The 24,726-nt window shown below is 43.1% G+C and overlaps 2 protein-coding genes across 2 annotated transcripts in view; both read left to right on the top strand. All coding sequences in view use genetic code 11, as the record gives it.

The window, feature by feature from the left end:
• EGR_09139 (hypothetical protein) overlaps positions 1-21,263 on the top strand; it is a gene marked incomplete at both ends in the record, with an annotated part of 22,313 nt that extends 1,050 nt beyond the window's left edge. Inside the window, 10 exons of the mRNA XM_024498388.1 lie at positions 356-479; positions 5,023-5,148; positions 6,766-6,797; positions 8,076-8,152; positions 8,199-8,271; positions 11,427-11,515; positions 14,755-14,931; positions 17,801-17,924; positions 19,739-19,911; positions 21,251-21,263. Of these exons, the coding sequence (XP_024347210.1) occupies positions 356-479; positions 5,023-5,148; positions 6,766-6,797; positions 8,076-8,152; positions 8,199-8,271; positions 11,427-11,515; positions 14,755-14,931; positions 17,801-17,924; positions 19,739-19,911; positions 21,251-21,263 (1,008 nt within the window). The remainder of the gene's footprint in view (positions 1-355; positions 480-5,022; positions 5,149-6,765; positions 6,798-8,075; positions 8,153-8,198; positions 8,272-11,426; positions 11,516-14,754; positions 14,932-17,800; positions 17,925-19,738; positions 19,912-21,250) is intronic.
• A 2,788-nt stretch (positions 21,264-24,051) lies between these two features.
• EGR_09138 (hypothetical protein) overlaps positions 24,052-24,726 on the top strand; it is a gene marked incomplete at both ends in the record, with an annotated part of 11,459 nt that continues 10,784 nt past the window's right edge. The window contains one exon of the mRNA XM_024498387.1: positions 24,052-24,102. Coding sequence (XP_024347209.1) covers positions 24,052-24,102 — 51 coding nt within the window. The remainder of the gene's footprint in view (positions 24,103-24,726) is intronic.

Genomic DNA, 24,726 nt, shown 5'->3' with positions numbered 1-24,726 from the left:
CCGACGGTGAGATTTGTTGGCATTTACTGCAAGCGATGTGGCAGAAGAAGGGCTACATTCACAGAGAAATCCTAGGAAATGCGCCATGGTAAGGAGTGAAAGGTGGAAGAGCAACCGCAGTAATGGTATCTCATGTTGAGATTGAAGACAGGAATGCTTTAACTCAAGAAGGCAGAGGATACTAGCATTTAAGGTGGACGACAGACTAGTCGTGAAGCAATGGCTGAATCGAGAGGAATGGATTGGCAACACTCACTTCTCCATCTTTGCGTAAGTTAGACGCTTTTGAGAATTTAATGGATTTGGACTCCTTGGCGTGAATGTTCTGTCGAGTTTATGTTTTTGATTTGGCTAGATGGAGTATGATAAAAAGAAATGGATTCTAGAAGTGAACGCGGATGTGTCTATTAGGAAGTCCAGCTCCAGGAATCGGGCTCATGCATCAGCACAGCTTCTTCCGCCTTTCCACTCACTTGAAGGTGATGCGCAGTAAGTTGGTACAAATTGACCGCTTTCGCGCAGCAATACGGAAGGATTTGTGGTTTGACGCTTCAAGAGGGACACATTCAGTAAGCAAACTTGCTTATACAATCGTTACGGTTAGGCGCATCGAGCCCTCCGAGAGGAACACGTCGCCTTGTTATCCAATATCGCATCCTTTTCCATTCAATCAACTGTCGCCTATCCCTACATCCATCCATCCGCACATTCGTCTATCCCTATGATGCATCAACCTGGACTCCTTTCCATCTTCTCTTTATATACTCCACTTTATCTTCCGTATTCCCACTTCATGTATTAAACATCCAAAAGTCTCCTGACCCTATTGAAGCAGCGAATGAAGCTAGAGTTAAAACGAGATTGTGATTAGTTTAAGTGGCTTCCAATTAAACCATCAAAATCGGTCAAATTGAGGGACACAAATGCGATGTCAAAGGAAGCTAAACTTGGAGGTACTCCTCACTGGCTCCTCATCCAGTAGCTGCTGTCGCACATTACTAGGTGTAAAACACTTTACAGACATTTTGTCGTCATCATCATGCCAAACATTTCTTATGTTGTCATCGCTGCCCCCACCGACGACTTGAAGTGACAACGATTTGTTTTAATTTGTGTCCTTCATGACAGTTTGGGCACTTGCGCATATCGAGATCCAATCTACGAAATGATGGGGACAGTAAAAACGACAATAGTGGTACGTAATTTCAAAGACAAGTCCTCATTCATGTGCTGAACAGATGTGATGTCGATGCAACCGTCCGTCCTTATGATCCGTGCGATCCTCCCATCTATTAAAGCAACCTTTCAAGAAGCATTCATATCCACATTTCACGTATCCACACTCACTTCCATACGCACGCGCACCTATTGAACCGGGGAGGTTACATTGAAGGGTCCTAGCCAGTTTATTTAGACCGTGCACAAAACACATGCAATGCAGGAACCTAAATTAATTGTGCACTGTCGTCATGTCCTAGCTACCTTTGTGCTTGCGAGACCTGTCGCTGTTTACACGTCCTCTTGCCCGTCCTGAGGCACATTCTGGACGAGGAGCAACCACAATCACGCACATATCGAAGTCAAGAAAGGCCTCAGTATTCGAATGCATTGCTTGACACGTGAAGTGGGATGACGCACACTCCGACAGTACCAGTTAGTATGCTATTTGTGGAAGTGTTATGAATCAGGCGTGAAGAGCACGAAGCAAAAAGATTCGAGACTAATGAAGGTGACCAACTGTAAATTGTCCATCCTAGAAGACAAATTTCACCTTAGTTATTATCAAAATCACAAGTGGTGAGGAGCAGCGAGGTGTTTGCGAGACCATTGGTTCTATGAACTGGGATATAGTCGGTGGTGAATGGTGTAGATACACTGAAGGCGATTGTGCCGACGGTTTTCCAGCATCGATGGTTTTCCACTTATCTTTACGATGCTTGTTTCACAATCAACTGAAGTAGTTGGGATGGTGACTGAGGAACGGAGAACGCTAACCCCACTCCTTACTGCCTCTGATTTACATTTAACACAACTTCATTTAGCGATAGGCATAAAAACACAAGATAACCTTCTGCTTGAGGGATGTGCCTGCTCTGTGGAACGGTGCTGTCAAACAGTGCAGCCGGTTGAAGGTTTACACATGCCTTGTCTTGACATTTAACTTAAAACATATTTTTCCTTTCGAAGGGACCCAGGCTAAAAATTATCACGCTGATGCGTAAAAGTAAAAAGACTTGCAGTAGAAAAAAGAATTGTTTTTATAATTTGATGTCTCGCGGTCACTCGCCCGCTAAATGGTTCGGGTCACGCCATCGCCTCGCCTCTGTACCGCCAGTACTGACTCGGTACGCTGGCTTGTGTCTCTGTTGCGCGTTGATGCCCTAATTCCTTGAAGATGGGCAACTTCGCAGTTTATAGTTATTTTACGGCAACTCTGACAACTTGGCAACGCCTTTTTTAAGCCTAAGCGGTGTGTACTTTAAATGCTTGCAAATTGAGAAGAAGGATGAATGCAAGTGCTGCTTAAAAGTACAAGTGGTGATTCAGCCACTTGACACTAATGAAGGCATCTTCCCACTTATTCCAACCTTTTTTAACTTAATTTAGTCGTTTATGCTACCACGGTGGCTTCATCGTTCCCTCCTGATTTTAAACTCCTCGCTCCTGGCATCCAGCTCTGCTGCCAGCGCTTCGATTCTGTTGGACGCTAATTCCCAGATCCGTGGGTGTAATGTCAGACCTGCATTGGTGGCGGAATTGGAGAGCCTAGACCAAAGGAAAGTCATTTCCGCTTTTCGATGATTCACTACGATGCCTCAACTGGTAGAAAGAAGGCATTTGATGTGAATGATCCCAACACATCCACTACACTGACGTGAAAACAGTGGAGAGAGTGTAAAGGTGGGACAACAAAGAGGACTCAAGCCTGAGATACTGCTTGGTCTTAGGCATTACCCAGAATGCATTTCGCTCTTGAAGCGTGTGTCCACGAGAGAAGCGATTGACACTGAACGCGCACGCGCCTTGTAGAACTTGACGCCGCTTTAGGTGGTACTTATCCAAGCAAATCTCTCCTCAACCATGCGTTATTTTGTAGGCTGCCTACTTTCAGTCTCCTCACCTTGTACGTCTGCTTATCACAGTCAGTCCTACAACCTCTCCTGCTCCCCTGTAAGTTAATCAATCTCCCACCATAATGGTGTGGCTTTGTAAGGAGAGGCTTCAAGGCTCCAAAGTATCTTAAACTTTTAAGTAAATAAGTTAGTCTGACAAAAAAAGGCTAATGATATTCCAACTCAGCTCCAATCTTAAAATTGTCTTCTATGAATAGCAGAGATTATGGAGGGAATAAAAATTCTGCTGTGCTCAGCACCTACGGCGGAATGAATAAAACATTATAGGAATCACCCCCCCCCCCCTTTCGACCGAGAGGCCTTCTGTAGGAGAGCTAGGTGGCATGCAAGAGAAGTTCGTCTCATAAATAATTCCTGCCTTACAGGTAAAACCGAAAAGAGGGATACGAAGTATCGACCTTTATGTATGGCCATGGACCTGTAGAGGGTTTACTCAGTTTATCAAATCACAGACGAAATGGAACACTTCATCTTTTAGCAATGACAACCCCAAGATATTGACAGTGAAATTACACCCTTGGAATGGGACTTTTGACAACGTCAAACTACTGCTTTCCTTATGGCGGAGTAATTACTCCCATTTTTGTCAAATTTATTAAATCGCTGAATTTTCTTCTCCACCATAAAAAGGGAACAGCGCCTATCATACTGTCACGCAACAGTAGAGGCGACTCATTCAGGCTAAAATTACACTTTTTTATGCTTTTCAGCCACGACATCCATCGACATTTTTGTTATGCCCGGAGGCAAAAAAACGGTCGCGCAACGGAGCATAATGGCCTTACATTCATGGGAAAATAACAGGCAGGTGATTGCATTTACCATGGAAACAAACTGACACTTAATAGCGGACTTTTTGCTTCCCGTACCATGTGAATTTGGCGTCTTTGTAACGCAACATAAAGCGTTTTTGCAGATTTCATTCTCTCGTGACATCACTGTAACCAAACAGACACTGCCTGAGAATGTTAACAGGCAGGAATTTGAAGCAGAAAATAAGTGAATAGTTAATACGTTGGTTAGCGGTTTGAGTGACAGGTTCCATTTTAGTGAGCATTGCTGAATCTGAAATGAGGCAACCCCGTGGGAGACCTGATCTCCGACTTAAATGTGGAGAAACTTGACCCCTGGCCACTGGCCTTTGCCAGACAACTAATTGCGCCCATTTTCCAGCAAGTTTTTAGAGTATCAAAGAGGTTATGTTCATCGTTCTGCTCTGTGAGGTGCGATTAATGTTAGTGGATTGCCTTCATCCCTCGCAAACATCTGACTGGAACTACTCAAAGCTTGGAGACATTTCATCGTTTGAAAAGTAGGAAATAGAAAACAAAAAAGCCATCGTTTGTTTTTGACCTACCTGTTCCAGAACAGGAGGCGAGATAATTGGTTGACCAGCCATTTCCGTGACGAATTGTTGAAGCACACCGTCGTCTTTAAAACTGGCCCGTTTGGTGTAGAGATTGTACGCACCGAGATTCACTAAAGAAAAAAGTACCAAAAAACAAAGGTTTTGCAGCAATTCTTTTTTTTTCAGAGAAAGAATGAACAGCACTTAGAAATTGTCGAAAAATTTAAGTTTTTAATTGGTTGAGCGCTTAACTCCGGAAAAAAAGTTGGCAGTTCTATTTCACCGCAATACGCCCACTCTGACTCGGCCAACTTTATTGTCAGCGAAAAAGCAACTTTAAGGATTAATAATATCTCCGTTTTTATTCTAGCAAATGTTCATCCCCCTCCGTCTCCTCCTCCTATTCTGGTAGAATCGGGATCGAAAAATTAGCATTTAGCTGGAAAACAAGGGAGGTGGAGATGATGCTGACGAATTTCAACATCCTTCTCAGTTGATGGAATACCTAAAAACATACTAATTTATTTTCTAAATTTAAAGTTTATTCAAACGAAAGACGTTCGTTTCCATCTAAATTGCATTTGCGTCATTCTAATGGATTTTCCTCTCCTGCCAACTGCAAAAGCCAAACTTACGAAACGAGGAGCATTAAAGGGCTCAGTCAAAGTAGAGAAAAGGCTGAGTGTCCAGTAAAAAATGTTTTTATTCTCACACTTTACTTTTTTCTTTCAGCCTCGAGACCAAACTAGGCGTGCCATTTGGTCAAGGAAGGTGACAATAAGCAAAATTCTGAGACGAAAAAGGAATTCAATCCCCTTTTCCGCTTTTTATGACCTGTGCAAACTGTTAGAGAATAGGGTGTGAAAAAAATTTGCACGGTGAGAGTACCTCCAAGCGTTACATAACGTGAAGCTCATAAAATCCCTTCCTCCTTCCGGCCCACCTGGATGTGTCGTTTCGCCCCATGCGGGAGTAATACTGGGTTACATTAAAATGCGTGGTTTATTAACCCCAGCAAGAAAGCGAGAAAGAGGCCGCTCAGATCAAAAATTGTCACAGTTGAGGGAACACCTCATCAATCAACGCAGCTACATGCGCTGCAGTCAACAAAGTGGCGCAATTTTATTGGTCCGTCCGTTCTTTGTTTACTTGGCCGACTTTTATTCACTTCTGCAGTAATTTAGCGCCGAACAAGGCATGGAATGGGAGGTACAGAAGGAGAAAATTCTACCAAAATTGCCACCCGCTTGATCTTGTATGTCCGTATATATGTGCGAGTGGAGGACTGCTTCAGATAAACAAATGCGTAATTTGTTGGCAGAAAACAAGCGCTATTTTTAATGCCTCCTAGGGGAAACGAACTTGTCTAATAAAAAAAGATCTTGTGATCAAGTTGGTGAACAAAAAAGAAAGACAGTCTGACTGAAAACAAAAGCATATCCTGTCAAGATGATAATATGATAGTTGTTGTTGAAAAATAATCCCGTGAATTTTGACTACCAACGGTAAATCCACATTTCATGGATTTTTTGGCTCTTTCGGTAGAAAGGCACTACGCTGTTGCCTTTCGCTTACCTAGTAATTTGAGAAAGTTTAAAAAGTGCCAAACTTAACTATTCCATGCAAAAAGTATCTTTCGTTCCAATTTTGTGGGGCAATGGCGCTTTAAATCGAAGGCTCCCACCTAGCTAGCCATCAAACGGGGAAAAAATTTAAGATTTTCAGGCAATAAAATCGTCAATAAGTCCTTTTAAAATTTAAAAGCAGTCAAAATTGGGGTGGAAAAAATTCAACTCAACGGAAACGGTGAGGGATGCATTAAATCCACTGAACCGGAAGCCAGCTGGCCGTTTCGCAGGCCGCGGGTAAACATCTATCTACACTGGATGCGAAATAACTAGTTAAACTTTTGCAATTATTCATATTTAAACAAGAAAATGGTGAATTGGAAGATGGAAGAACCTTGTAGATAGGAAGAGGAGAAGGGACGGATGCCTGTAATCCGCCCCGTGGGCTTGGCAGCAATGCTGCCTCCAGGACAATGCTGTTATATAGAAAAGAGGGGTGAGTGACAAGGAGGAAGTTTATTTAAAACAAGGCGAACTTTTGTGCATGATTTGTGAAGTGACGTGGACTAAAATTTACGTTAGTTAAGGTCTTCTTATGGTAGGATTAACTCGCCGTGGCGGTACTGATGAACTTCTACTTGTGCCTTGGGAACCAACTTACCGAATTTACTGTCCCGTTGGGTTTACAAATCCTCCATTTTCTACAAGACTGAAGATATTGATTTAAAATTATGTATTTTTTTTCAGGTGATTTGGTGAAAAAGTCGGCCTGCAGAACTATAAAAATAACTTTTTCCTGCTTTCGAGTGGGAACAATGGAGAACGTAACGATTCCTGTGTTACTTGAAGAATAGCAGATGGTGGGCGGCCTCTAGCATGCCTTTGTAACACTTAAGTTCTTCCGAAAGACCTACGGGTGTGGAAAGAACTCTACCAGTACCATGGAAGGGGGCTGGCGAACTGCTAACAAAGCGCCACATTCGGAAAGGGGACGACGAATCGCGGGAGATTTGACAGATCCGCGTGGTGGTATATGCCTTGTCAGTCACTTCATTTGATGCCAGTGATGTCACTCCATCAAAATTTCACTATGGTGACTCATTTAATGAATTTGAAGGCTTTAATCCTTTGTTTTTTTAAGAGGTCAAAGTAGTGCTCCAAATACTTCTCAAAAATTTGACAAACTGTATGGTGGGCTAGGAGGAGAAATCGCTCCTTATTAAAGGTGATTTTAATCCTACAAATTAACCACACATCATCCTGGGGCCTTAAGTTGAGAGCATGCTGAGGTGGAAGTAGTTACAGCAGAAGCTGTCCTCCGTGATTACCTGATCCGTTTTAGCTTCACCACACTGTTGATGTTAATCCCTCCGCTCATGATGGCTGGTAATAAAAGCCTGATCTTTTATCCCTACGTGATAAATACGGAATTTATACGGGTTCAGAGCTATGGACAAACTATCTCTCTCTTTGGCTCTACTTATGGCCATTCAATGGTTTTTGCCCTAAGGAAGAGCTCCAGGGCATTACACTTTTGTCAATCCCAATTACAGCCTCAGTATTTTTGTCCTAAGGAGGATTCCAAGCACCAGGGGAGGTCGACTTCTTCTGAATTGGGACACTTAATTCACGTTGAGGTGCTGAGTCAGTGTTTCTAGACGCAATAGCCAAGGAGTTTATGCCCCGCCTCAGCGACTTTTGCCTCTTCCTCCTCCTCCGTCCTTATTTGTAAGACCTAGCCAAAAATAAGCAGCTTCCTTTTCTCTAATTGCAAGTAAGGGAAGGGTGGTAAGTAAGTAAGTGTTGCTTCGCACGATAACATCTTTCCTCATGCCTTCTCCTGCTGCTCTAGGGTAAGTAATAAGAAACAGTGTTGCAAATTAGCTTCAACTTGACGGTGGTAAATCTGTTGATCTGTAAACCTCTTATTTGGACACAAAGGGTTGACGTTAGTGTATTTGTTGATCATAAACGCTGTGTCACTGCTTCCTCTCTGTGTAAAAAAAGTGTTTTATGTTTTGTTAGCCACTTGTCAAGGGAAAAAAAATATTAAAAAATGTGAAAATTCCTCACACATGGGCATGCAAAAGATTCCATTTACTGTGAAGTGCAAGGATTAAGCTCTCTTTGACTACTTCAAGCCAAAAGATTAACAAACAAACAGAGTGACTTGAAGGTTCATTTTCTTCAAACAAAGCTAAACAAGAAAGGCAGTTTTTGGGTTTGTCTATTCACTCATTTAAGTTTTTCCTTCGGCTAGTAGAGCCATCTATGCAAAAGGAAAAAACGCATGTTAATCAGATTAAATGGCGAAGCTGGACACCAATAACAAATTTTTTCCGTCCCACTATAATATGTTAGCCCTCCCCATTATTAAACTTGGACACTCCTCTATGTGCGCTCATCGCGTGATGGTTTGTGCTTCATTACGATGAAGCAAATTCAAAGAAAAAAAATAGGACTTTCAACCCATTAAAAATAGTAGGAACTAAATTCTGTATCGTGGTTGTAAAAACCCACCTTACGTGATTAACGACTTACACAGTACGTGTCTAGACAGAGTTGTAAAAGAAAGAAGTGTTTTATTTCAGCTATGATGGCAGGCAAAAGTGTTCTAAATTCAAAACGAAACTGATTAAAAGCTGTTGTTTAAAAAGGCACTTTATCTATTTGGACTTCGTAAAAACTTTGCCTTAAAAAAGGGTGACCCCACTTGACTCAAAGAAAGCCAAAACTCAATTTATTTTGCTTGCACTTTTGTGTATTAAAAGCAGTTGGTTTTAAATTGTCAATAAAGACCAAGTAAGAAATAAGAATCAGTTATTTGTCGTCACTACTCTACACAAAGTAATCACAAATTTAATTTTGCTAATGCGTTTGTATTTTTATAACTGTTCCACTTAGAGTGTAAAGGAAGTGACACAAATAATTAAATGTCGTGGTGCTAACATAGAATAAAGACATCATGTCAACTTATGAGCAAACAGAACGCTGGAAAAAAACCATGGACACAAAACCTTAAAGTTGCCAGACCCTCATTATTAGACAGTAGAGATAAAAGAACAGAATAATCGCACTAGAATGCATAAGCTGTAGGCATTAATGCCTGTGGCAATACATAGTTCAAAGGCAGCCGTTGTAAATACAAGTTAAAACCACGAAAATTTGTGCAACATTAAACAAAAAACGTTTGATCAAAGCAGACTAAATAAAAAACCTACTGTTAAGCTCATGCTTTGGCTTAAGAATACTCTTGGTTGCGTGTCCAGAGTGTTCCGTTTCTGAGCTCATAGTTAATAACCTCCCATTCACACCACCTGACCCGGGTCAGCAGATTTTAAAAACTCTCGTTTAGGCGTAGGTCATAGAAGTGATTAAAATAAACACATCTAAATCTAATGAAAGATTAAAAAAGCAGTGACCCAAACTTGCTGTCAAAGTACCTAATTAATATTTTAAAAATGAAAATGGAAACACCTGTACAGCAACAATACTTGTTTCTCATAGTATTACAAAATTTCGTATTTGTGGCCTCTTAAGACTTTCCTAAAGACTAGGCAAGGCACAGCATCTAGGCAGGATACGTATATATTTACATGAGCAAGCATTTGGGGTTGCTAAGATGGCCCGAAGAATAGTGCAACCAGAGAAACTACAATGACGAGGAACCTTACTGGCTCTGTTAACAAAATAGCGAATGAAAGCACCATTAAATCGCATGTATATTACCATTTTTCTAAAAACTGTTCAGACCTCGTAAATCTACCTAAACTTAGCTAAATGGGGCATATTACAACCTAATTAATGAACAAAATATCACGTATTTTTTGAAACCCAATTCTGTAGGTTAGTGCTTGCTAAAAGCTTTTGAAAATCGTAACTGCTATCACTACTTTGCAGTACTGAAGAATGAAATGACACTTAAAATGCTCCTATTTAGTCCTTGTGTAGTTTGTAGCAGTATCTTCTGCTCAAGCTGTTACTGCTTAGTGGGATTTTGCAGTATTTTTCCCTTTTTACCTTAATTTTTTAGATAGACAGATAGTTATCTGTCGGTCTTGGTGAGGAGCCACCATTGACTTGCCCACTACACCACGCTACATTGGTGGCAGTGGAGAGCAAACCCGATCCTCAGGGACATGTCGTCCGATTCTCACTGCTGGGTGATAAAACTTAGCTGGGCGAAAGAAGCGCGCGTGCTACGGATAAAAGAATATGATGGCTCTGAACAAAAGATCCAAAATTGGCGTATCCTACTAACATCCATCCCAGTCCCGTGTTCTACAGAAAAGCTGTTAACGATTGTAGTGACAATAGCCGTGAACTATCTGAGAGTTTTGTCACAGACTTTTCCTAAGGTACCTGTAAAAATCTGTTAATAACATGACTTTACGGTACCTTTTTATTTTCTTACTAGCCGAACAGAGTGCAATAGATATAGCCGAGCAGACCCGAAGTCTGAACAGCGCGACAGGGAGGAACAGACGCGAAACATTTCCCCACAGTTTTGTGGTAAATCTCATTTTCCCCTACACAGATCTACTTTTGGGCCAATGTTCTTACTTTCATCTATAAACTCATGTAGTAGCTAGCACAATTTCTCGTTCCTGAATCCATTTCCTAGACTTTAGATACAGCTAAGTTACTAAGAGGGGACGGTGACGTTGCGGTCAATTATCTCCTCAGTCGCATGGCAATTTGATGACTGGCATGGCCAAATTAAGGGTGTTTTCTTACAGCGCCGACTATATTGTGGTGGCTGACGCTGGAGGTTGATCATGGATAGCGCCCGGGAGCGACGCTCAAAAGAGGTAAGGCGTTATCCAATGCTATAGTTATTTATCCATCGATTTTAGTGAAGATCCACTTCTAGCTCAATTGTTGTACCACGACAAGTTGACTAACCTTTAAGCTATGCAGGTAGTTGTGAAACCTCCTCTGTAGCTCATATGCATATTCCGTCCAAGTATTGTCTTCTTTCGTCTTCAGGGAGGACTCAGGATGTCACACTAGTTTTCGCTACTACTGGGATTGCTGAGATTTAACTTTTAGTAACGTTTATTATTTGTGTTTATTTGGTTCTGCTTTTAAACGGAACAACTTTTGAGTTTATCTTTATCTGCAGGACCTGGCTGCCTCACGATCAATTATAAGCGCCTAACTCCTGTAAGATGGCTAAATGTGTAACAAGCCATGCATGATAAAACAGTTTTAAATAAAAAAATTGCAATTTTATTAGTTTTAAGCATGTGATTTTGCAGTTCCACATAATTGCCTCAATTCCAAGCGTCTTAAAAGGATTGGTGTCTGTAAGCGGTGCAAATGCTAACATAGCCCCTACCTTAGTGCATTGTTGAATCATTTACATTCATATAGCTGCAAAACTTGTTTTGCTATAATATTTTAATAAAGTCATTAAAAAAAGATATTTGTAACCTTGAAATTTGTTTAATGCCTTTTGGTGAGTAACCGCCGAGTTAGAGCTTTCTGTGTATATGATTTCGTGACCGGTTGAGAGGTTCCTGTGCAAGTTTGGTCTTTTGTGTGCTCTCAATTTCCTCCTCATCAATAACTGCAAAAGGTATCCTTTTCCTTTACTTCTCGCTGTTCTTCGAGCCATTCCTTTGTCGACTACATTCATGCACGTTGTTGATATTAGTCGAGTTTACGCCCGTCACGTGATCAAAACTGGCTTCTTCCTTTTTCCCCTTGTGTATGTCAAGTAAAATTACGATGTGGATATATTAGTGTTTTTCAGTTTGCTCACATTCTTCTCTTGTCGATCAGTAGCTTTACGCTACTTCGCTTTCGTGGCTACTTACAATCCCCCTTCATGTGTCACCAATGCCTGCGCTTCTAGTCATTGTAGATAAATTTGTCGTTTTTTCCATTCTTTTTCTTTTCATATGATTGCAGCTGTCTTTCTTTTTGAAATAACGTTCTTTCTTTTTAGACTCATCTATTTGAAGGTACCTGGACGTCCACGTGAGTATTTTGTTCAGTTCTTAATTGTCAGCGCCCTTTTTCTTTTTTCGCCAAAGTTAAATCCACCTTCTCGCTGGGTCTGGCTTACTCGTTTAGATTGGTGTTTCACACAGCCCTTAATCCTAAGGTATTTCTTAGGTGTTACTCAGTTCCCTTTTCTAATGTTAAATCCAAAATTGATTTGGGTTTTTATGGACAAGTGCATCGAATTTGACAATCACGTGCATAAAAGCGCATCGTTTAAATTCTGCCTAGCACCTGATTGCTAAACTTTGAATAATCAGGTATTGTTTGCACATCCTGCAGACATACATGATAATCCATCTTTGATGTTTGTCGCGGCTAGTCTTGATTAATTACCGTTATTTTGCTCACTCTTCTCAACTATTGGTTCCCTTTCATGTGATAAATGCGCTTCATTTTTGTCATTTGCTTTTCTTCATTTACGCCATGCTCATCAAATGCCTTGCTCTCCCGTTCCTTAGCTCATTGTCTCCCCAAAGTTCTTATCGCTTCAGGCAAGGCATTCAGCGCCTTTAAACACCAGATCTACCCAAGTAAAGTCACGATTTTACATGCATCGGAGCGTGACTCTTAAATTTTTTTCGCGTATTTGAGTTAAGACTCGCTTATTCGGCTTCTTCGGCCTTAATTCCACCAAAACCCGGTCATGTAGCTCGGTACCTCTGCACGCTGCTTGAGGGTGAGCAACTTATGCATCGAGGTTACTGTTGCATGGTATACGCTGCAGCGTCTTCATCTCAACACTATCCAAGTATTTTAACCTCCTGCAAAACCCCCTCTGGTCAGTAGCGCTATATGCAGGACCGCAACTGCTTAATACCTCTCTTGCATCTAATTTTTTGGACTTGATGTACTAGCTTGAGAACGCGGATGCCCCCTTGAGCATTTGAGCATTGACCGATGTCAGTTCCGCTATTTCCAGGCTTCCAGCGCAAGTAAAATATTATTTTTATCCAACCAACCCTCTGACTAGCCTTTTAAATGTACCCTCGTCCAAACAATGAGCAGCTCTCCATTATCGATGTCCGATTGGCTAAACTGCTTCTCGCGGTATGAGTCATGACATCTGCCATACGAGAGGCTGGAGACAAAATGATGGTAGTAAGGGGGAGAACACGGTAAGGGAGGGGGGGGGGGAGGGAGATGGTCCAATTTTGAAGCCATTTAAATGTCCTCGTCACGCCAGTGCGATTGTCCCGCCGCCCCATCGACTGTATCGATCGCCTCGGCCTGCGCTGTCTTCGAGGCAAAAAAGCGGTCGCATTCAGCTTGCGTGATCTGCGGAAGGGCTGCATGATGACTCTCTTCAAATGCTACGACTTCAGTCAATAAAGTTGCGGTTGTGTGAGCTTTAAATAATCGATATTAAGCCTGTGACGCATTTCGGTCGATAATGCGACTACGGATGTCGCACTGCCATGCATGATTAAAATCGATTTTTCTCCCTCTCTCTCCACTACTCTGTTTTCGTGGCAAGCGCGCATACACTGGACGCGCCGGTACACTGCGCACACCCAGCATGACAAATAGAGCAATCGAGGTGGCGATGCCTAGTGGTCTCATTATTGATTAGCCGTAGTAGTCACATTGCTGCCAATTGCAAAGGCACGAGGCGTTCCCATATTAGCAGCCTAGCGTCTCTACCACCGCGCCTCGCTAACTAGCGTCTATTTCTCGCTGGCATTCTAATCGATGATCAATAATGATGTCTGTTCGCGCGCGTGCGTGTGCGAGGTGTCAGTGGTGCGCACGTGTCTCCCCTCAGTCGTGCCTGAGCGCGCGTGCCTAATCATTCATTCAGGCATGCGCACATAGACGTGCGCTCTCTTGCGTCGTTCGCTCGTGCGCGCGCGCGTGCGTGCACATCAAAGATCGATCAATAATAGACGTGTGCGTATTTTCATGCGCGAGCCAACTAAAGTGCGCGCGTGCGCTTACTGGAAAAATCGATGTATACCCGGAACAAGCGCGTGCGGACGTGCTAGTGTGTGCGTACGTGCGTACGTATGTAAGCGCGTTTGTGTGACTGGTCAATTGGCCTCGCATTGATTGTTGTTTGCGCTAGTGCGCATGCCTTATATGTGTGTGGTTTGTATAACGCGCGAAAACAACTTGGCAGCTGCATTTTGTGTGCCCTCTTAGTAATTATCGATTCGCTCAGTTTCATTCATTCTCGCGTGCTAATGTGTACACACATTGTTCAGACGTGTGTTTGTGTTGGGCTTTTTGAAAAACCACATCTCGCGCGCGCATGCACACGCAATGGATTAGTGATCCCCAAAGCGTCCTCATTCTAACCTCATCCTGCAAATGGGCCCTCGCGCATCTGTCATCGATCTGTTAGGTCACTGCGCCATGCATTTCGACTTGGCGCCTCTATTTCGGTCGTGAACTCAAGCGAGTTCAAATATCGATCGTTTGAGCAAGGCATGCTTGCTCTTCGTGTTGAGGGGTAGAGATGTAAATTCCTACCCCAGGCATGCATTATTGATCAAGAGGCTTCCGTCGGTCTCAAAATTCTCGCGGTTCGATCGATAAGGAAGTCGATACTTGAGCTGCTGTCTACGCCTCACATTAAGGGCGAAGAAAATCGATCGCGTAAACCGGGGTTTTGGAACTTGGGGTGAGTCAACCTGTGAGGTTTAAGTCGGTTTTATTACCGCCTGTCAAAAAGTGTAATAAAATTGTGTTTTAGTTTAATTGCCGGCGAGAAAATAATCAATACTGTTGTTCTCAAACTACCCTCTCATCTACTTGTCTCTCTTCACTTTTGCAAAACTACTTTGGCCTTTTTTGGTGAGGAAAGTGAAGGTGAGAATGATTTTGTGGTGTTAATGCCTGTTGAATTCATTAGTCGTAGAGCTGAGTTGGCGTAACCTTTCGACCTCTTTTGCGACATATGGCGACCGTCTACTTATTTCATTTCAGTAAAGGATAATTTGCTCTCGTGATTTTATTCCCCTTGATTGAGGTTCCAGAGTTGTCCCCCTCCCTACATTAGCATTTTGGCTACCCCTTTCAATGAATTAACTCAAATCCAAATACTTTTTATTTGATTTAACCAGAAACGCTGCTGCCTGGCTAATTTTCTAACTATGCGTCACATTTTGAGCACGTGAACTCATCATATGTTGGCTGCGATCTGTGTGACTCCCCTGATCGATTATGATCGTCAAGTCAATGAAGCGAGTTCAAGGACAGTTGTGATTTGTCATGCATGAAGGCGACTATTCGCTTTGTCCTGATTTGCGGATGAGGGTAAGGTCAATGTGGGTAGGCCACATAAGTGCTCAATAAAAGTCCGGCTTTCCTCCGCTCACCTCTGCCCATCATGTCGGCCAGGTCACCGACTCGTCATCGAGGGCTTAGAAACTGAGGCTGGCTGTCCACGCGTTGCTAATCCACCAATATTATCTTAGGCGTAGATTCTTGAGGCTTTTTTGCGATTAGCGTGCCTTTAACTGCTTGATTTGTCTAGACCCCACGGAATGCATTTTCCACCATCTGTAGCTGGCTTGTCTCATTGAGGAAGTTGGAAGTTTTGTGCAGCCAAACCCTGAGTTTATTTCGTTCTTATGATTCAATTCCTAATGATGTAGGAACTTCTCAGAGCCTTTGTTCGTACAGTTTTGCTCCCTTTTGATCCTTCAAATTAAAGCATTTGAGCCGTTCAATTCTTGACTTTTTGGGAAACCAGGCTAAAATAGCTCCCTTCTTAGTCTTGTTTTTTTTTTTTTTCAAGATGCAAACACTGCTTTGCTGAACTCTTTCGTAATCTGGCGCTACTGAGTATAAGTTTCTTCCCAATGCTCTGGGCATGCTTAGTTTGTCGGGTACCTCAAAGCTGCATTGTATACCTTTGGAAAGGATGGATTAGCCCCGACTCTAATCTCCTTAATTTCTTTTTATCAACATGGAATTTGGTTGTTGTGCTTCCTTAGTTTCTGAACCAACTGGACTTTCGTTGTTTAGGAACCGATAGGAATCTGGAGATTATGGGCCCCCCTTTTCCTTTATAACCGTGAGTCGATAAACGGTTAAGAGCTACACCTTTTGTTTCAAAATTAGTCGATCGAGTCAGTGATTGCACTAGCTGAAGGTCCACGCCTTGAAACCGGTTTTTATAATTGATAGATTCGCTGGAATTAAGGCGCATTCCACCTTAACCACTGGGTGTTTGACTTTGCGTTACCTATGAACTGATCGATCGTCTTGTTGTTGAGGTAATGGTAATGTACCGGATTTGACTCACTTACTAGTAAAATGCGCAAAGTTGTTAATAGCCTGAGAAGTCTCTATTAACCTTTCCTGTCGATGTCATAGATAGCCATCGAAGGCTCTCTCAGGTAATGGTAGCCGGCACTGGTCATCTTTTAGCTCCTGGAATTTCATTGGTCGGAGGCTTTGGTTCGTCCTTGCCAGACAGCTCGACTGAATCGAAAGCTACTTTCGCTAAGCCCCCTCCTATCAGCGGATTTCTCAACTCTCAATTACTTTGTCGCATTGGTTGAGTGCGATTCCAGGGCCTTCATTTGTGCTTTGTTTTTTGGCCAAGTAGGGGACTCTACCTCTTCATTATTTGCAGTTCGGCTTAGGTCGACTTTTGCCGTCTTTTGGCCGATCAAGGCCGTCTCAGAACAACCGCTTTCTTACCATGCGAAAATTCATTTGGTTACGTTGAGTACTTGCTCCGTGTAATTGTTGGACTGCTCCACTTTCCATAACTGTTAAAACTCGCAGAAGGACTCACAGACATAGTTTGTATCACTGGGGAAATGTTGTTCACTTTCAAGCACCCATACTTTCCGATTCTCCGTAGCGTATTGACTGCTCAATCCACTTTAGCGGTTTCTGCGACCCCAAGAATCTGCCCCATTCATTCACTGAGGCGGGCCCTCGTCCACTTTGGCGTGGTGTCCGCTCTATCTTTCAGACTTCGTTGTCGAATCAAAAAGCCGAGGTGACCAATCACCGAACGAGTCATTGGCAGGCACGCACGTGCTTTGTAGGCCAGCCCCTATGACTAATTCACTCACTGGCACGCACAAACAAGCACACGCACTCCCGTCGCTCGAAAAGTGAAAGACGGGGTGGTGGGGTAAACACAGTGACAAATGATTCACACCCATGCGCGCCGTGCTATTGATTTTCACAAGCCCGGTAGGGGGTGGGGGGAGGAGGGAAGCAGGGCGTCGGTTGTGTCCTCGTTTGACAACTCCCTCTTGGAGCTGGCTTATTTTTCGTGTTTGGGTAGATCCTATCTCTACAGCACGATTTCGTCCCATGAGCGTTGAGTAAACGAGGTTACGTGCTGTGTTGTTCAAGAGATTCGTACTTTGTGGAAAAAGAAGTTGATCCGTACGACTACCCTATATGCCAATTTGCCTGACTTAATCGCCAAGATTTTTCGTGGTAGTACTTAAATTTCTCCCTAAGCCACTTTTTTGACTCTCAAACCCAGCTTTGTGATTACGGGAGTGCTGATTCAAGTGGCCTTTTCACTACAAATTCCAGCGGTTGCCCATGTCAAACCATCTTGGCAATTTGGTTAAGGGGTAAACTTTAACCATCAAGACGGCTGTTTGAGTTTGATTTCACTCCTTGTTTCTTTGCTTTTTTTGTGAGGTAAGGCTGATTGGTGGGAAGGAGGGCATAAAAAAGGCCTCGTTTTCGGTGACTTGCTCCGAATTTGGACTTCGGATTTAGTTACTTAAGCTAAAAAGTTTCGATGAAATTTGCAGCACTACTCAGTTTGAAACTTGTTTGAGCTCTTGGTTAAAACGAAACGTTTTCAATTTCTTAATTCCTGTGATCGCTAGTGATTCAGTATTGAATGATATCGCAAAATCTGCTGTTTTTCGTTTTGTATCCGTGCTCCCAGTGGCTGAAGGAGGGGAAATGGGGGGTTCCAAGTAGTATCATTTTTCAGGATGCGATTTAAGGGTTTCAGAAGCTTGTTCTAGGGCTTGAAGCTCCTATACTGATGGCTGACTGGCTTGGTTGTGAGTTCAAAGGGAAGAGTTTCATGGTAATGTTTGAAAGCGCCAAATTCCCTTTTGGTGGTATTCTTTACTTCTTTCTCCCACGAGTTGTTTTTACCAGCCTCAAAGCACTCGATTAAATTGGTCATTTCAAAGCGTAGAATTTCCTGAGCAAATGTTCTTTCAAGGGGTAAATTCTCTGTGTAATGATAATGCGAATCACATTCCCACACATCTTTTTGCCGACTTCACAAGTTTCAACGTCCCAGGGATTGGTAAATGGCATTTCGAGTGTCTTTTGAATTGTGGATTTTTCTTCGGTAAGCCCACCGACCAGGTTATTCATGCGTCTTTATGTTTTCACTGCTCTTTCCACTTAATCCTCGTAGAGACTGCATTTTGATCCGTTGGAATGAGTGGTCCGGCTGGACTGTGGAAGCTCCTCACCAGCTTATGCCTGTGTTGAAATGTGGACCTTGGTGAACTCGATTTAATTGTAACAGAAGGCCTGAACACAACATGAATTTCTCCCTTTGATAAATCCAGTTGCTTGTTTTTTGTTTTTCTCTCCCTGAAACAATTGACGCGGACATTTTCAGCGAGGATTTACTTCACCTGCAAGCGCCTTGCTCTTATTTTTCAATTCCAAGAACGGTTTGTTTACCCGTCGTGCACGGAAACTTCGGGGACGTTTGTACCTCTTATTCCCAAATTTTTGAGTATAAGCTACTACCTTGGAAACAGCCCCTGTCACTAGGTCAGCCTTTTCTTTCTTCAAGCTTGGATACTCCCAGGCTTTTACTCACTCGTTTGATCACATGTGAATTTCGCCTTGCTGGAGCTAATTGAATCTCCAGCCATCCCATATCTCTCATCTTGCAAGTTTGAAAGCTCCACTTCATGCTGTTACTTGGAGCATCCTTTTATCTTGCAAAAAGTCCCTAAAATAACACTTTTTTAGCCAGTTTTTATGTCTTAGCGAAAAAGTCTCCCCTTCGTGATGCCATTTGAACTACTGGTGGTTAGAACGCCACTCAAATCTGACACCTACTTGGTTGAAACTATTCAATCACTGCTTCCAACCGAAGGCAAATGCCCCTGGTTGATCCCAGCGGCTACTACCGATTGAGCTTGGTTTTTGCTCTCAAAGGTACTGGTTCCTCTGACTCCTTGTTTTCCTCCCTTCACCGCTTCACAGGGCCGATTGTTGTCTACTGGGTGGGGTTGTCTCTTCGGTTTCAAATGCACCCACTACGGTCAGTCGATGATCGGCTGCGCATTTGTTGGTCCACGTGGTTGCCAAGTGATCCAACTCCTTTTCAGTCAACTCTTTTCCTTTACAAGTGAACTTTGTGTGTGTGTGTGTGTGATGCAGTATGGCTTATCGCCACTATTCTAGCGAATTTCTCGTGCGATCTTTTGTTCTACCCAATGTTGTGTCAGACCGAGTTCTAGTGAGTCATTGTTGCTAAAACAATTTGTGACCCCAAAAATTTGTTCTACCTTCGATTCAGCTGAGTCTGTGACTCGAAATTTTAGTCTAGCAGTTTTCTGTCATGCCTGTTCATTCCAGAATTCTGCGATTTTAAGTTTTTCGTTTCGTTAAGGTTTTCGTTTTGATTGGCCCACCGCCTCATCTAATCAGTAGAGACAGATTAACTCTAGAGCACTGCTTGATTTGGTACTTGATTTCATCAGCTTGTCCTTTGCATTCTCACAACCGTTTCCTCACATTTTTTTTCTGAACCAGATGCCTTGAACTTACTCTCTATTCGATGTTCATCTCCTAAAATTTCACTGAATTTAATGCAAATCTTGTGCATCCACATCGCACAAAACTCATTTCATCCAGCTTTTTTTATCCCATCAAAGTCTTCCCTGCTCTCCTCTTGATTTTGCTCGATTCATCCGATCTAGTAGCTTTTAACCAATGCACTCGTTACCCAATCGGTACCGGTTGCGCACTCGCCCCCAATGCGTCGGTTCACATGAATGTCAAGCGATCATTGGATCCAATTCTTCTCGTTCGACGTGCTAACCGGACTATCGTCCCTCCCCTCTTCCCTACAGGTGTTGCAAATTTTGAGGCTGTAATGCTCAGAGGTGAGGAGACGAAATCCGCAGTGACAGGTGTCGATGTCAAGGTGACGCCAACGACGACGGCTGTCGGTGGTGGACCCGTCGCGGCCACCACGGCAACAGGATCCGGTCAGCTGGCGCCGATTCAACAGCAGCCCTCCGGCCAGCCACGACGTGTCCGTGATGAGCTAGATCCTGCACCTCATCACACGGCGGCAGATATCCGAGTGTTGGAGATACTCAAACGAATTCGCGACTCCGGCAGTGTTGGTGACGACACTTTTGACAGTGAGTCACCTGGTTCACTGGTTGTGTAATGTCGTGCCTTCTTAAAACTCCGCCGAATCGGAGCAAAGGGTTTCAAAGGCCCGTTCCATTCAGCTTGTTTACCTCGAGTTTCTCATACTGGGTATTTGAATTCTTAAGCGAGGAGTTTCAAAGGAAATGTTTATTTTGGTCGCAGTTTGAATATGTCTATCTACTTCAACGGAGGAGCAACATCCGTCCTTGTGGTACCGCTAGAGTTATTTTCGAAGCTACGTTAAATCGTAAATCACCTTACTTGCAAGTCGATTAATCAAGAACTGTACGGTTTCGGCTGTTTTTTTTTGTGTCCAACAGGGTCCAAATTCTTCAATAAACATAGTATTTTTTAACGAAAGGACTACAAAGGGCGTTTTATCCCACTGACTCAAATATAGCTGCTGTCTCAATGCTTAAGTCACGGTTTTAGCAGCTCTAGGCCCCGGATGATAGTGGACATAGGGCAATCCTTTCGTAGTTCAACTATTTTAATAACTTTCGCGTCCGATTTTTAAGAAAGTAGGGCGTATGACTTTCAAAGGCGGGACTTTATCTCACTTTTTCCTTCGGATGTTTGGATAGTCTGGGTAAGGATAAGTATTTAGGTGAAAAGAGCAGTTGGAATCAGGAATTCCAGGTGAAGCACTAAAGATGTTTGAATAGCTTGGCAGATGATCAACCGCTCCAGCTGTAGCGCCAGTGAAGCTTCTGAGTCGCAGGTGATGATGTGTGCGGCTGTTTTGGCTATTTTCCTCCCAAAAAGTCCTGTCGATCTCCCCAAAACCCTGTTCTCTGATTGGAGATTCCGAAACTCATTTTTTTTTGTAGATTTTATTGTTGAGATTGGCGTGACAAATGATTGATCGACCATGTTTTTTTACTAACGTTCCCGATAAATTGACCTTTTTTTCCTTATTCTTGTACTTGGAGCAATCGAAATTTTTAAATAACTTGATTAGTCTGAATAGGAAATCCCAGAGCACTCTTTTATGCCTAGAATTCGGTGTTTAGAAATCGGACATCCCTGCTCTTTCGGCCCTCGGCTCGCCTTTGAGGCTTTCGAAATCTGTGGGTGATATTTGCGGAAAAGAATCCGGTCAGTTGATCTTGAAACGGTCTAAACCAGGGTTTCATGGGAGGCGCCTTCCTTCCATAGCTGTCCGGGTAGCTAATTTGTCATCCCACTTGCTACTTTCATAACGGTCTCCTTTTTCCCTTGTCCTTAAAATGTCCATGACAAGTGTTGAATGTTCTGTAAGGGGGCTCTCGGAAGGAGTGTCTATTCCGACCCAAGCTTGCGAGACGTTGGAATTTTGGAGGCAACTGAGTAATTGCCAGCACTGTGGCGGCACATACCATCCGTAGTTGGTTTATTTGTAAAATCGCAATTTTTTGTCGATTTTCTTGCTCGAAAGATTTAATTTTCGGCACAAGGAGTTCAGAAAAGCCTTTTTTGACACCGCCTCTCTCCACATTTGGAGAGTGCGGGGATTTTGGTAGCATTCCTTTATGACTGCCTCTTTGGCGATTGGATTACTCCTGAGGTTTCTTGTAAATCTCAGAATATCGTAAACAACTGTGGAGGCATAACGTGGTAGGCTGGAGGCTGTCTTCGACTCTTTTCTGATTTCCATATTTCAAATCGGACTGTGGTCAATCCCATTGGAAGTGTACCGAAGCTCCTGAGTCAAATCATCTAGTGTCTACGTCCAATTATCCTGCATTGATGCGCAGATTTAGTGATTTTGGGAATCCTTCACTAAATTTTACTGCAGGACTAAACTAAAATCATAAAACAATGATAGTACTACCTCCAAAAGGCTTCTGAATTTGCCAACACCAAATGGCTTGTCTATGGTCGTCCACTAGTCGCTCCCAGCGACCGACATTCGTTTTCCTTCCTTAAGGAATGTTGTAAATCTGCCTGTCTTCGAACGCCCAATGTCGTTATGCTTCCATCAATTGATTGTCAGTTGGCAAGTGCATTGCGTACTAACTTTGTCTGTCACCAGCCGCTTTTTCAAAAGTCAACCCATCACACTTTTGATGTTCACTTCTTATCACGGAACACTTTCTTGTTGCTGGTACTCGACGCCGAATGTGTCCTCGGAACCCAAAGAGCGGTCTGTTAAAAATGTAAAGGGTCTGATCAACACTCACGCTTAGTTGGTTTATGGAAGGGTATCGTGCCAACCGCGATTAAGGTCCTGCCGGTACCGCTTCATTGCTTCTCTTTTTTCCCTCTATCTATGCTAAAATGCACTTTTGTAATCGTCATCCGTGTTTATGATTATGGTTGTTCATCCCAATGCGAATTTCTTTTGGTCAAGGACAATCAAGACCACTTTTTTTGCGGCGCATCTCGAGGGCTAGTTTGATCAACTCCCAAATTTCGGGAACATGTTATTTTTAAATAGGTTATGTCGGATTGGTCTGCAGTACTTTCGCCTACAACGTACTTTCACAAACTTGTCAAGCGATCCACCTTTCGTTCGGTTTGCTGACTTGCGGCAGATTTGACCAACAGTAGAAATCAAAATGCCATTTAGAAACCCATCTACAGCCGTGGTGTGGGTTTTTCGTGCTTGTTTGCGTTTACTATTTTTGACCTCGTCCTCATTCGTTCAACTGCGACTCCGAGTCATGTGGCTTTCAGCTGGACGTGTTCTTGATGGTACCTTTTGGTTGGTTTTTCTTTTTGTCAATCCAACTCCACATGACTGCCGTGCTGGTGGTTCGGTCACACGACAAAGTGAATGCCGTCCCTCTGCCGTGTCGTCTAATTTCGAATGTATCATTTCAGCGTGGAACATTGCTATCAACGCCGTGAATGTGACACGTGCTCTTTATCACTAGTACGAATTCGTATGTCGCGGAGAAATTGGTTGATTTTGAAGCAATAAAGTGGATGCCGGATCCTCTTTGAAAATAACTACCGTTTGAGCATCATCAGTTGAAGTGACCACTTTGACAATCCAAATGTTGGTTCTGTTACTGAGGTGGGGGAGCTTCTAAGATGTGATGACCGATGTTACCCCCGGGAACCTGATATCGAATGTGCCAAAATGTCCATACCTGGTTCCAAATAGGAAGTCATGCTGCCTCAGCGTCATCACCGTTGTCTAGAGCATTACGATAACCCAGGTCTTTATGCTGCAGTTGCTCTCACTTCTATTGTAATATCGGCTCCGATTTTCCCCTCGTACGACATGACTCAATTTTTTGGTTTGAATCGCCTTCTTCAAGCTGTTAACCGTCATAATAGCACAGCATACTTGATTAAGCAATCGTCAATCATTTCGTTCTTTGAGCTGATTCGAAGGAGATGCGTGTGTTTATCCACCTACAGTGGTCGCTTTTGGAGAGCCTAACACCTTTCGCCTGTCTGATGGGAGTACTGGGTTGTGCCCTTCACCTAGCATCGACAAGGGCTTCCAAAATGTCCAATGTGCCAATACTCTTCCAATCTTTGTGTTGGTAGTAAATCGGGCAAAAGGGTTCGATTCACAAAGGCCGGGTTACGGCCTTGTCATTGAATGGCACTTTGCGTGGTTTAAGTAGATCTCGCAGCCTTTTCATTAAAAAGCGGCCAAAAGGAGGAGCGACTTCACTTTAGCTGTCACCAAAAAATGACAGTCTTCTCAAGTATTTGCAGCCACTGCCTTTCGGTTCTCCCTAGAGTGAGTAGCCTTAAATCTCACGACCTCCTCTGTCACAAACTCGCACCGAAGGGATTCGAGGAGTGGAATTCAACGTCATTCTCTCTCCCTTACGGGATGTAGTAACACGCACTTGATTAAAACCTTCCGGCCTGTTCTACCTGTTCTACGGTGGAATCTCAGGGATGCATCTTCTGTCATTTGGTGGGGAAAAAGCGAATCGGTGAAACCAAAGAGTACGAGGTTGACTTCAAATCCTTCCAAATCGACTGCCTTCCAAGGCCACGTAGACAGTAGGCCTGGACTTCTAAGTCTCGTACTTTTGTTACATCTCGTGAATTTCACCACCTTACGCCTGCAAGCATCTGATTGTATCTTTTGCTAACTTTGAAGCAATTTTTCCGTCCAATAATTTTACTTCTAATTGCGGCTCGATTTTCTGATGCTTGCGTCGTTATCTCCTTCGTTGCGTCTTGACAAAATAACTTCTTAAAAACTATTTCGGGGCAGATATGCTGTGAGGCTTTTTCTTCTGCTATAGCAATTATTAAGCCTTTAAAATCCCTCGGTGGTTATGCCTCTCCGTAAGGCGGCTCAGTTTTCGACACCATTGAAAAGTCGATCACCTTGAAGCCACTTTCTGTA

The sequence above is a fragment of the Echinococcus granulosus genome, assembly GCF_000524195.1.
Source record: "Echinococcus granulosus chromosome Unknown EG_S00133, whole genome shotgun sequence".
Taxonomy (NCBI): Eukaryota; Metazoa; Platyhelminthes; class Cestoda; order Cyclophyllidea; family Taeniidae; genus Echinococcus; species Echinococcus granulosus.
Note: the sequence above shows the minus strand (reverse complement) of the source record. Positions and strands in the feature narration are given on the sequence as shown.